This window comes from Pimephales promelas, chromosome 16 (genome assembly GCF_988280905.1).
Source record: "Pimephales promelas chromosome 16, fPimPro1.hap1.1, whole genome shotgun sequence".
In the NCBI taxonomy this organism is placed as follows: domain Eukaryota; kingdom Metazoa; phylum Chordata; class Actinopteri; order Cypriniformes; family Leuciscidae; genus Pimephales; species Pimephales promelas.
This window is the reverse complement of record NC_142784.1, coordinates 11,143,727-11,157,030: the sequence shown is the minus strand read 5'-3', so window position 1 is coordinate 11,157,030 and position 13,304 is coordinate 11,143,727. Positions and strand designations below refer to the sequence as shown.

The following is a 13,304-nucleotide window of genomic DNA, read 5'->3' as shown; positions in this document are numbered from 1 at the left end:
AGGGTCAGGTGACACTGAAGAAATGATGCTGAAAATTCAGCTTTAATCACAGGAATATTAAATTAAAAAAATTCAAATATTAAAATAAAGGTTTGTGTTTATATAATATATGTTTGTTCTGTGTATAATTATTTTGTATATATAAATACACATACATTCATGTATATAGTTATGAAATAGGTTTTATTAATATATTAAATATATATATATATATATATACATACATACATACATGCATACATATGTTTGTATTTGGATATACAAAATAATTATACACCATACACACACATATATTATTTTAACACAAACTTTGATTTTGGATGTGATCAATCACGCTTAAAGGAGTAGTTCACTTTTGAAAAAACTTTTGTTGATAATTTACTCATCCCCACGTTATCCACGATGTCCACGTCTTTCTTTCTTCAGTCGAAAAGAAATTAAGGTTTTTGATGAAAACATTCCAGCATTTTTCTCCATATAATGGACTTCAATGGGAACCAAACGGTTCAAGGTCCAAAAGACAGTTTCAGTGCAAACTGTTCAAAGGGCTTTAAACGATTCCAGACGATGAATAATCTTATCTAGCGAAACGAATCGCTCATTAAAAAAAAAAAATAAAGTTTAAGTTTTATTAGCCCAAATTCTCTCCTTGCTCTGTACTGGGATGCACGTTTGTGACTCTACTGCTCGAATCTTTTCAACGAATGAATTGACTCGAAAAAATATTTGTCCGTTTTAATACAAAACACATATTTAAAATTGTAATAATGCTTTTAATCAACTAAATCCAGCCTTGGGAAGAAAGACAAACAACACGGAACAACTTTTGAACACTAGTGTTTATATAATGTTCCGGTACAAATTTTTTGCAACATACTAATTTTTCATTTCCGTCTCCAATCCTCTCAGATCTACAGGGGCTCCGCCACTTCCTTCCAGCTCCCCAACTTGAGCTCGTCCACGGACTACCGGTTTCGCGTCTGCGCCATCCGGCAGTGCCAGGACGCCCCCGAAATCATCGGGCCCTACAGCTCCACCGTCATCCTGCTCCCGCCTCGCATCGACACCCCCGGGGCCTCCGGCGCCACGGGGTCCAAAGCGGCCGAGGCCCAGAAGCCAAAACGCAGCCTGACGGACGAACAGTTTTCTTTCCTCATCATCGCCCTCCTGGCCGTGACCTCCATCCTCATCGCGGTCGCCATCCAGTACTTCGTGATCGAATGAGCCTCGGTTGCCGCGCTACATCGTTCAAAGCGAGTTTGTTTCGTCGATGTTTCTTTTTGTTTCTTTATTTCCGTTTCGTGGCGCAAGCGTCGAGGAGCCGCTCGAAGGGAAGGATCGAGAAAAGGAAGTTGTAGAGTCACCCAATCTATCGTTCTGTCTTTCTCGCTCGCCTTCTGCGCATGCCGTCAAAAGAACGCCGTTTCCCTTCCCCCGACGGACTCGGGGAGTGCGGTTTATTGAAGGATCGGCAGCGAAGCTTAGCGCTCGTCGCGTACTCGCCGTACCACTTCATTTATTTGTGTAGCTGTAGTCTTTATGTTATTTATACGTATCATTTTCTGTGGAGTGTAAGTTTCGTTCAGTGTTCCAAAGCTAGCTCGGTGGTCGCGCCGCTCACCGGCTTGCTATCTTGGGCCTGGGACTTGAGGGCCAGTGACCACACCGTCAGCGACCCGGGGAGATAAATGAAGGGGAGGCGAGACCGATACCGCTCGAATTAGCGAAACGTTGATTTAGCACTTTCCTCAGAACTTTTTTTGATGTTCAGAATGTGTAAAGGATGCAAAAATAACTAGAGAAATGTTAGTATATTTTTGTACAGTATGATTACGAGGACCTGAGATATTCTGGCTTAGTACGGGGAGTAAGACTACGACTATGAATACCAAACTAACTCAGCTTAATAGTTATTTTTACTATCATGTACGTATACTGTAGCTTGTTTTTACAATCAAGCAGCTGCTTTGCTCCAAAATATTGTCGTTCAGCACAAACAATGTACGCTTTCTCGGAAACCTTTCCTTCAGTCGTTACCTTTGCACCTTAGTGAGAAGAGAAAAAAAAAATACTTATTGAATGCGTCTTGATCTTGTGATGCGTTTTATGGATCATGTTCTCCGGTTGTGCAAGCCCTCAATGTGTTTTGGCTGTTTTTAAAAATGTAGTACCACAAAATTTGTTCTTGAAATGGTTGATTCTTGACAAGTCATATAGTATTTTCTTAATTTCTCTATTGGTCGTTTTTCGGGGGTGGGAGGAGGAGGAGGGGGTTGTTTAGTTTTAGAAAGCAAAATATCACATTGTTAACCTTTTACTTTTAGCAATATTATTTTTTTGATGTAATCTCGAGATTATTGAATATATGACTAAATGTTTTCAGATGTTTTTTTTTTGTTTAAATCACACATTTGAACTTTATTTTTTTATATGGAAAGTAAAACCTTTAAGTTAATTCTGTCCAGCAAAGAAATTAAGAAAAGCGCAAGAAACAAAACGCAAACCGCAGTAATGAATTGTGTTAATCCTACATGTACTTCCTGTGAAATCGAAATTTTTGCCTTTTTCTCTGTGTGTTTAAGTCTTGTGACTGATTGTCAACGCTGCGCGACGACAGCATGACGTTCCGGTCGTAGGGTTTCGTGTTTTGTGCTTTGGTTATGGGCATATGAGTGCTGTCAACAACAGTTAACAACTACAGGTACCTTGCAAGGAGTCTTGAATGAAAATGAATTACATGATTTGGTCTAATAGATATTCTGCAAATGTCTTCTGTTTGTCATTGAAGGAAAAAAAAAAGAAAAATCTCAAATTCCTATTTTTGATAGTGATACAGTGTAATTGCAAATTGTGCCATTTTAACATCTCCCCACCATGGTAGGCGTTTGGTTCTCGGGAGAAAGAAAAACGACAAAAAAATCAATAAAATATGCACAAAAAATGAGACCATTTTTATGTAATTTTAATGTTTGCAGTTACCTCATACACCGTACATTCCAAAACAAAAATTTGTTATAGTATACATACTACAAGACATATCACTTTAAAATGTTATCAGATAGGAAATGTATAATCATATATATGTATCGAAAAAGTGTGTCTGTATAGTCATGATATCTACAGACGGATCCATGCACAATAAAAGATTTATAATTCTTAATCGTCGTCTTTTACTGCATGTTGCCAAATGTATGCAGATTCATATCGTTTTGTGTCCTCTCTCTCATGGTTTCATCCACAAAGAAGGGAAGAGCCAGTTAGAGATCTCGCTCCAGACAGATTGTCTATTAAATTTGATTATTCTTCGGCAATTGCATCGTGTTATAGCATATTAGACATTAAAATGATCTAAATTTATTTCTCTGTAATGTTTCAAAACAGATCAGAAGTGAACATATGAATAAAGATTGTGTTAACATTACTTAACCCTGCTGCTGTTATACAGTATATACCACGTGAACTGGAATTGAATAAAATATATACGCTTGTTGAAATTTAAGCAAATATTTCTATAAAAGGTTTCTATTAATATAAGTTCGGTGTTTTATCCAAATTATTACTTGTATTAGGGATGGGCAACGATTAATCACGATTAATCGCATCCAAAATAAAAGTTTGTGTTTACATAATATATGTGTTTGTATTGTGTATAATTAATTCGTATATATAAATACCCACATACATGTATATATTTTATATAAATTAGGGCTGTGCAAAAGTTAATTGCGATTAATCGCATCCAAAATAAAAGTCTGTGTTTACATAATATATTTGTGTGCGCTGTATATAATTATTTTGTATATATAAATACCTGTGCATGCATGTATATATTTAAAAATTATTTGCGCTTAAATTCTGTATATATTTATAAATACATAATATATTATATAAATATAAATATTTTATATATGAATAACACATTTTCTTAAATACGTATATACATGCATGTGTGTGTATTTATACAAAATAATTATATACAGCACACACAAATATATTACGTTAACACAGACTTTTATTTTGGATGCGATTAATCACAATTAATTTTTGCACAGCCCTAATATAAATATTTGATATATTAATAACACATTTTTCTTAACTATATACATGCATGTGTGGGTATTTGTATATGCGAATTAATTATACACACTACACACACATATATTATGTAAACACAAACTTTTATTTTGGATGCGATTAATCGTTGCCCATCCCTAATTAGTATACTGACCACTACCTACCTGTATCAGTCCAGCATGGCCATCTCAGACCTGGTCTCAATTGCAAGTTCAATGTTTTATTCAAAGTATTACTTCTATACAAATAATTCAGTAAAAATGAGTACACACATGAACCAAGATCTGTTCAGCATTTGAATGCACGCATTGAAAGCCAAAGCCCCGCCTCTCAACCTCCCTCCATATCCGTCTACATTGTCTCCACCTCCTATGATCTCAATATTTAATTAAGAACTGGACCGGCAGAGCACCAGATACAACCTCCACAAGTCTCGTCCGTTCCATCTCCTGTTCAAACGCATGTTTTTGGCCTCTTATTGCAAATGGACTTTCAGTGAAGTCTCGGAGTTCATTCTCACCCTTTTGTAAAGGTCTGTTGTACACTTCGAGCGAAATGGAGGAGTTTGTGGAGGACCACCATTGCGGAGACTCTCTCTTCCCAACCTCCACCCTCATTCCCGTCACCACCATTTGCGTCCTGCTCTTCATCGTTGGCGTAACCGGCAACACCATGACCATTCTCATCATCCAGCGCTTCAAGGACATGAAGACCACCACCAACCTGTATCTGTCCAGCATGGCCATCTCAGACCTGGTCATCTTCCTCAGCCTCCCCTTCGACCTCTACCGCCTCTGGAAGTACGTGCCTTGGGTCTTCGGGGGGCTGGTGTGCAGTCTGTCGCACTACATCAATGAAGCGTGCACCAACGCCACCATCCTCCACATCACAGTGCTCAGCATGGAGCGTTACCTGGCCATCTGCTTCCCTTTCAAAGCCAAGGCTGCCATCACCAAGAGGAGGGTCAAGTACGTCATCTTGGCTCTGTGGGGTTTCGCGCTGCTTTCCGCTGCACCGATGTTCTTTCTGATGGGCGTGGAGTACGAGAACGAGACGATACCTGACCCAGGCACCCGGCAGTGCAAGCACACGCGCTATGCCATCGACTCGGGGCTGCTGCACACCACCATCTGGGTGTCCACCACCTACTTCTTCTGCCCCATGTTTTGCCTGCTCTTCCTCTACGGATCCATCGGCCGAAAGTTGTGGAAGAGCCGTCATGAGCTTCATGGGCCTAATGCGGCAGCGAGGCAGAAGGTTAATCGGCAGACTGTCAAGATCCTGGGTGAGTTGGTCTTAGGTAGGGTTAAGGCTAGAATGCACTACACGACTTTTAATATCGGAACAGATTTCAAAGGAGTAGTTCACTTTTAAAAAAAACTTTTGCTAATAATTTACTCACCCCCCATGTCATCCAAGATGTCCATGTCTAAAGAAATTAAGATTTTTGATGAAAACATTGCAGGATTTTTCTCCAAATAATGGACTTCATTGGGAACCAAACGGTTCAAGGTCTAAAAGACAGTTTCAGTTCAGCTTTAAACGATTCCAGACGATGAATAAGGGTCTTATCAAGTGAAACGATCGCTCATTTTAAAAAAATATAGCAAAGTTTAAGTTTTGTAAGCTCAAATGCTCGCCTTGCTCTGTTCTGTGATGAGCGTTCGTGACTTTCCTGTTTGAACTCGTTCATCAAAATGAACGAATCTTTTCTCGAGTCAACTCGTTCATTTCGTTCGTTGAATGAACCAAATGACATGAAAAAAGATTTGTTCATTTTAATAAAGGAGTCACGAACGCGCATCACAGAACAGAGCAAGGCGAGCATTTGAGCTTACAAAACTTAAACTTTGCTATTTATTTTTTAAATGAGCGATCGTTTCGCTTGATAAGACCCTTATTCATCGTCTGGAATCGTTTAAAGCCCTTTGAACAGTTTGCAGTTTGCACTGAAACTGTCTTTTGGACCTTGAACCGACTAAAAAAACGTAATTTCTTTTCGACTGAAGAAAAAGAGACATGGATATCTTGGATGACATGGCGGTGAGTAAATTATCAGCAAAAGTTTTTTTTTTTTAAAGTGAACTACTCCTTTAAGAATGGACCGTATTTTGAGTATGAGTCAAGACCAAGAGCTGACGAGTCCAAGACAAAGGCATCGAAATATGCCTTTCTTTGGACTTGAGATCGAGTCCAACACTGCAACCAAGCTTCATGATCCCCAGCAAGAGGATTGTTGTAACGCTTTTGCTTTTAATGTTTGTAACTCTGGATTTATGTGCTATTTATCTAATTGATATTATTTCCCAACGTCCATTTGCCGCTAATTTAACTAGTTCTATTTTAAACTAGAAAAACCATTGAATAAATATTTATAATTATTGAAATGTAAATTTTTACCTCCAAATATTTATTTGTCTTTCTAAATCCTTAATATGTCAACCCCAAGCTCTTTTTGTTACTTCAGGTGGATAATATAGAGAGATTAAAAAAATGTAAATAAAAATTTGATTAGATTTGCAATGTTGATAACTGAAAATGTCATCGGTGTCTGCAAAACCGGTCCATTAGTAACTTTGTAGAAATGTATTTGCAATGTAAATGAAAGGTGTCAACTTGCGTGAGATGAAGCCGACAGACCTTGCAAATGTGTAACATCTTGTCTATTCATTAATCACGCTCTTTATGTTGGGTTAATGAATGTGGCTGTTTTATGTTTATTAGAAGCCTTAATAAATCAGTGTCGGTAAGCGCCCACCCGTAACATGGACTTATTCTTCTATTAACCCCATATCCAATCTCCCTCTTCTCTTAGCTGTTGTTGTATTGGTCTTTGCCATATGCTGGCTGCCTTACCACATCGGTCGGTTCCTCTTCACTCACGTTGATGACTACCACTCAGCCCGCCTCAGTCAGAACTTCAACGTGGCCTCCATGGTGCTCTTCTACCTGAGCGCCTCAGTTAACCCAGTCCTCTACAACCTCATGTCCAACAAGTACCGCTCTGCCGTCAAACACCTCTTCCTGTTGCCCCGCCGCGGCCACCACGGCCCCAACCGGAGGCATATCTCGACGCATGATGACACCACCGCCTGCACAGAGACGCTCAATGTGATGAAAGAGACCATGACCAGTGGCGAGTCTCAAGAGCCGGTTCCGCTTTAGAACCGTTACCAAATCTCCAAGAACTGTGGACCCGATTAGACGCGTACATTTCGATTCTGCTCAACCTATTCCTGTGCGCATTTTAATGTGATTTCAAACCCTTCGAGTGCAAGAAGACAGGAAAGAGAACTAAAGTAGTACATAAATATGAATTGAGTTCTCCTTCATGTTGTCTTGTGCTTGAATGGGCAAATACACAGAAAATTGTCAAGTTCGTCTTACGTCATTGTAAACAGTTGAGAAAGAAAACACATGTGAAACAATATTTTGGATCCGTATAGCTCTTAAGCCTCTGGGGACTAAGCCCTTTTTGGTCCGTTTTCTCTATTTTTTCATTTGGGCTTATAAACCATATGTAATGGTAATGGAGATGGGATACTATGTGTTTGGTCTCTATGGATTCAGAAGACCCTAAGCTAACATAAGCATGCATGTAATGTATTAGTAAAGGAAGTATAAGTGAAAAATGTACAATATATTAGAGAATTTCAAAAACCGAAATTCGATTTTTGTCATTTATTTCTGAAAATCACACATCACACAACAATAGTGAACATTTTTTGAACAAAAAATATATTTCTCAAAGCCTTTGCTTGACAGACATGTGTAATTGTTCAATAAAATGTGTAAAGAACAATGAAAAATCGAACTTTATTTACAAATAGCCCCGTGCGTTTTTCTTGGGAATGCTTAGAATTTTCTAAGCAATGCTTTCTCCTCGTCACTCTCCAGTAATTGTTCCAGAGCCTGTTCCACCGTAAATCGTTTACTGCTTGCCATCATAAAAGAGCTGAAATAATAAATAATGCTATATATATATATATATATATATATATATATAGCACCACCCCTTGCAAGGGTACAGAGTCATCCGATTTACGGTGACCTTAACCGTACATGGTAACCTTCCCCTGATTAAGAAAAATATTTCTCCATCAGCAATTTTTCCATTGGTTGTTGCTTGTGAATCTGCCAAACAACATTGATTTCATTGGCCTTTGGTGGTGTGTATACAAGCCGGGTATCTCCGGGTATCCGGTTATCACTGTTTTTAGCGGAATCTGAGGAAGACGACAAAAAAAGACCGCACCTCTCTGTCATGAATATTTTTTAAGATAAGTACACATTTGTAAACGTGTGTAATTTTGGGCGGTGCCGCCCAATCTGTCCTCAGAGGGTTAAAGTGACAGCAGCCTAATAAACCTGCCGCCGTCTGTGTTAAAGGGTAACTAAACCCCTGGTCTCAGAGCCTGACTCCACCCACTGGCAATATTTAAAAAATGCTGGAAAAGTGGTAGACATGCACCTGAGACTCTCTCTCTCTGTAGGCAAGAGCGTTGTGAGCTGGTACCCTCTTACAACACAGGGCAGCACAATAGGAAAATTCAACTGCAGTAGTCAACGTTCAACCTGAAGAGGGCAGCACTCAGACATTTTTGCACCATTTATTGAAGAATTTAAACATTGTTCCCAAATGTCAAAAAATTACTTTATTAATCAATAAACAGCATTAATAAAGCCCCAGTCTTACGGACAAAAAAAACAAACAAACAAAAAAAGTTGTTTTAGTTGCCCTTTAATGTTAATTAAATGACAAATGAAAAAGAAATCACTGATATTGGCTGAATAACTTTAGTAACTTTTTTGCTCGCAAGTTTAAAATCACCGTATTTTCATGGTGATGTGTCATGCTTGATATTTCACACACCATAGCCACAATAGCACTGTATGACAGACGTGTCGCTTAGTTTTTACCTTTTTTATTCAAAATATTCACAAACTTGTTAACTATATCATAAACTATCCAATATTCCGATTTTCAAATATTTGTAAATGTATGTGTTTTGTCATTTAAACACTTTTTATAATGATCATTTTGGTGGCAATGTTTGTTTATATTTTTCTGTATAGCAATATGCATCCTGTAAACATTGTTTGAGAGGAGCTACATGACAACCACCTAATTGAAAACAAGCCCGCGTTGGATGACCATGTTTTGTTGATATATGACTTGTGCTTCTATGCGCTATACAGAGTCATGGTTCTTCTGTGACAATGTGACATAAAATAATGGTATTCCGCTGCAACCTAATGTTTGTCAAGATATTTTTTAAAACTTATTGGAATCTAAACTGGGAATCGATAAAATTCGATACCCAACCCTAATGATGACAGAGGAGGGCTAGGTTAGTAACGTCATCCCACATGAAGAGCGCAGGAACCTGGGAGAAATGAAGGAACTGTGGGCTTCTAGGATGAGAGCTGGAAAAATCGGTGTGAACAAAAGGAAAAATTAAGGCAGGGGGGAAATGACTGTTTCAGACAAAGGAATATCACAGTTATTATTAGTACACACTGATAATGTATCATTTTAGTGAATAGTAATCATGTTTAGGTCAATAATGTGATAATAGGTTTCATATAAAACATTAACGGACATTTCGTGACTGCAATCGGCTAGATTTTGACTTTTTTTCTCGTTAGTAATGATGAATTGTAAACCATTGCAGACACATATGCAACATAACCTCATCTTAAGTCATTTTGTTTACGTCTTACAGAAAGCATCATCCAAATCTTGTAAATGAAAAGTAAAACTTGTTTACCATATGACAAAATGGTGATTCATGACATCATAACCACAGTGTTATACGGAAATCTCATTCCTGTAATACTTTATTTGTATTTTCGTGAAATGATTCTATTCTGCCCTGTTGGATGTAGTTTCCTTTGTACATATTATTATCCATTATAGTATTATTGTATTGTAATCATTTAATAATATGACATTCTGGAAATAAGTTTTTTTGTGTGTGTGGCTTTCTCTCATTTGCTCATTTTATTTTATTTTTGGCATTTTATGTGCAACTGTAGTGGTTTGACAGCCTTGATGACATCGCAGTCTTTACTTCAGCAGTAATCTACAAACAAGTGGTTGTTTAAAAAAACTAAATTTGTTTTGACTAATATAAATACTAATAAATAAAAGTGCAGACCCTGTTTCCATCCTTGTGCTATTCAAAAATGTTAAACTTATTTTTTAAATCTTTTTTATAACCTTTTTTTCGCGTAATTTAATAAATCCAGACAAAACTTGATACTGTGGAAGATCTCCATTGTTTTGAAGATAGCTGGACGTGTTGTACAGTGCTTTATCAGCAGGGGGAGACACTGTCTCAAATGATCTTTTGTGAGGTGAGAGCAATATTTTTTTTATTAATAAAATTACTAAAATATTTAATTATAATGAATAAGACTAAATTAAAGTGTTAAATATATTTTTAAATAAAAATAATTACATTTTTCAGTTCATGGATTCAAACAAACGAGAAAAAAATGAATTCCAGACAATCTCTTCCCTAAATTATCACTGAAACCTTAATTGTAGTTCAGACAGTTCTTCTATAATATATGTATTGAACAATTGTCTGCTGAAATCAGGCCTAATACCCATCTATCATTCTCCAATAACAGTTTTTGAAATGTCACAGTAGTGTTTCTTTACTGGTGTGAGATCGCTACGTCCCAGAAAGCACTGAGACGGACATGTGGAATGTCATTGGCTCTCCTCGTGCTTCAAAGCGCTGTTATCAGGACTGGTTTTGTTCCTCCTGATGGAGAGCTTATTTTCTCTGAGCTAATCTCAAACTCCACCGGACATGAGCTCACTCAGCTGTGGCCGTGTTTATAAATATGGGTATGAAAAGGACAAGGAAGGAGTCTTCACAAAGGGTCTAGGTCACTTGTAATTCAACTGTCCACCCAAAGATATTGTTGATGAATGGATAAACCCCATAACGCCTTTTTGATGAAAAAAAAAAATCACCAAATTCTCAAACAAATATTTAGGAAGTATTTTTAGATATATGTTTCTGTTAATCAGATTAGCATACACCTCTCCTTTCAATCTGATCGAAATTGAATTCCGATGGAAATCGACTGAGGTGTTTACATGATGGATTTGTCTGGTTGAGCCATCAATCTGATTATAAATGGATAATGTTTGTGCGTGAAAACGTAGATATGATGAAATATGGTCACCTGGACTAAACTGCTCCGAGGCCTTGAATAATAATAACACCTATATGTATTTAATAAGATGGTCAGCTGATTAGTTCAAAAGCAACTTTCCTTTTCATGCTTTTCTTCGTTGATCTCTCTCTCTCTCTCTCACACACACACACACACACACACACACACACAGAGACAGACAGACTCTTCACATTCCTCTGTCACATGCTTGACATATGAACTGCACTTCTGTGTAAAATGCCTTCTCCCTCTGATGAAGTACTGTAGTGTTTAAGAAATAAACATGATATTCACTGTTATCCAACATGCCAACTTCCTTTCATGGAGATATTTACAATTCTATGCCATATTTTGAACTAGCCTATACTGGGGCTTATTCATATTCGGCTGACATCATGGACAAACCCAAAGGTCTTTCTCAAGCCTATATCGTGCATGCATTGGCCCCACCAATATATGAATTTGTACAATCTGACTTGTATGTAAATTATTATGACTAAAAATATACAAATTGCATAATTTATACAAATTTGTAACCAAATGACCAAATCATAAAATACTTCAAAGTTCCCCTGTGGTAATCAAGTTTTTAATGTTGTTTATATGTATGTGGGGTTTTTAATGTGCTTTAAGACAAACCCTGTTTCATGTTTCAAACTGTGAGATTCATTTGTCCGCACCATTGCTACTTTCTCCTTGTACAGTCTCAAAAACAGGTTTGAAATCACCAATAACCAATCAGGTCAACGTTTGATCGTCAACGAGTGGATCTCTGAGCTGGGGTGAGTAAGTGGAGGCGGGGCTCATTTCCATAGTCATAGAACCGCATTTACTAAATGAGACAACGGTGTAGAGTTAAGAATTTTTAAAAAATTTCTTTCAATTTTTAAATATGCAAATTATAGTAATAAACGTTTTAAAGGATACAATTACAGGGGGACCTTAAGAATGGTCACAAAACTGGCTAAAAGGGTTTCACTTGCTAATAATAGCAAACTGCATTATTAACATTTTTTTATCTTTTTTTTTTTTTTGGCCAAATTATTAAAACAACCAAATCTTAAGAGTAATTTGCTCTGAATCGGGAGACCGCTTGTAGGCCATCAATGTGTACTTACATTTACGAGTCATTAAATCACGTTTAATTTGGACTTCTCTGTGCATGCTCTTTGAGGTGGTGACCATAGACCTCCATTATATGACTGACAGACAAGAACGGTTTGACTGAAAAATATCAAAATTGAAAATACTGTTGAATCAATCTTGAATGCCCTTGAGGTAAGATAAAACATACCAAAAATTAATTTCAAAGTGAACTATCCCTTTAAGGGTGATTGGGACATAAAGTCGAATGGGACAGGATACTGAGTTTATTTTCTCATCTGATGGGTGAAAATAAAAAGTGTTTTTGCTGACCCCTAGCTGTGAGACCACATAATCAAGATTGGACGCGCTTACTGGTGTGACCATAGATATGGGTGTGACATCCTGTAGGTGGGCGGGGCCAGGCATCAAACAGGAAGTTGAACCTGAAATTCATGAACTGAGGAAAATGACATTCCATTATAAGGTCCTAAAATTGTCCTAGCAACTATATTGTACAAACTTTTTGATGGAAACACGAATATGATGCACCAAATCATTATGTTTCTATTTTCAGAATAGGTTGTTTTTTATTTATTTTGTCCCATCCACCCAAACACAATTTGGGCGATTGGGACAGTGCTTTGCTAATTAAGAAATTGATTAACTTTGCAATAGAGATGCATTGTTTACACTGTAAAAAATATTGTTGGTTTAACTTAAAAAAGTAAGTAACCTGGTTGCCTTAAAAGTTTAAGTTCATTGAACTGGAAAAAGTGAGTTAATACAATGAAGGAGAATGATTTAATCATCAGAAACTCAAAATTATATGTTATCTGAACTAAATAAATTATTATAAAGTTGATTTGACAAAAGAAAATATGTTGTGATTACTACACTGTAAAAAATATTGTTGGTTTAACTTAAAAAAGTAAGTAACCTGGGTTGCC

The 13,304-nt window shown here is 37.2% G+C and overlaps 2 protein-coding genes across 6 annotated transcripts in view; both read left to right on the top strand.

Moving 5' to 3' along the window:
- Window positions 1–3,160, top strand: part of fndc3a (fibronectin type III domain containing 3A) — a 107,816-nt gene extending 104,656 nt beyond the window's left edge. For all 5 annotated transcript variants that reach the window (XM_039660054.2, XM_039660051.2, XM_039660055.2 and 2 more), the window contains one exon: window positions 910–3,160. In XM_039660054.2, coding sequence (XP_039515988.2) covers window positions 910–1,224 — 315 coding nt within the window. In that variant the 3' untranslated portion in view covers window positions 1,225–3,160. The remainder of the gene's footprint in view (window positions 1–909) is intronic.
- Window positions 3,161–3,998: 838 nt separating this feature from the next.
- Window positions 3,999–9,529, top strand: mlnr (motilin receptor). Its single transcript, XM_039660058.2, has 2 exons — window positions 3,999–5,359; window positions 6,890–9,529. Exons 1-2 carry the CDS (start codon window positions 4,630–4,632, stop codon window positions 7,237–7,239), a joined length of 1,080 nt encoding a protein of 359 aa, XP_039515992.2. The 5' UTR covers window positions 3,999–4,629; the 3' UTR covers window positions 7,240–9,529.
- Window positions 9,530–13,304: the final 3,775 nt, after the last annotated feature.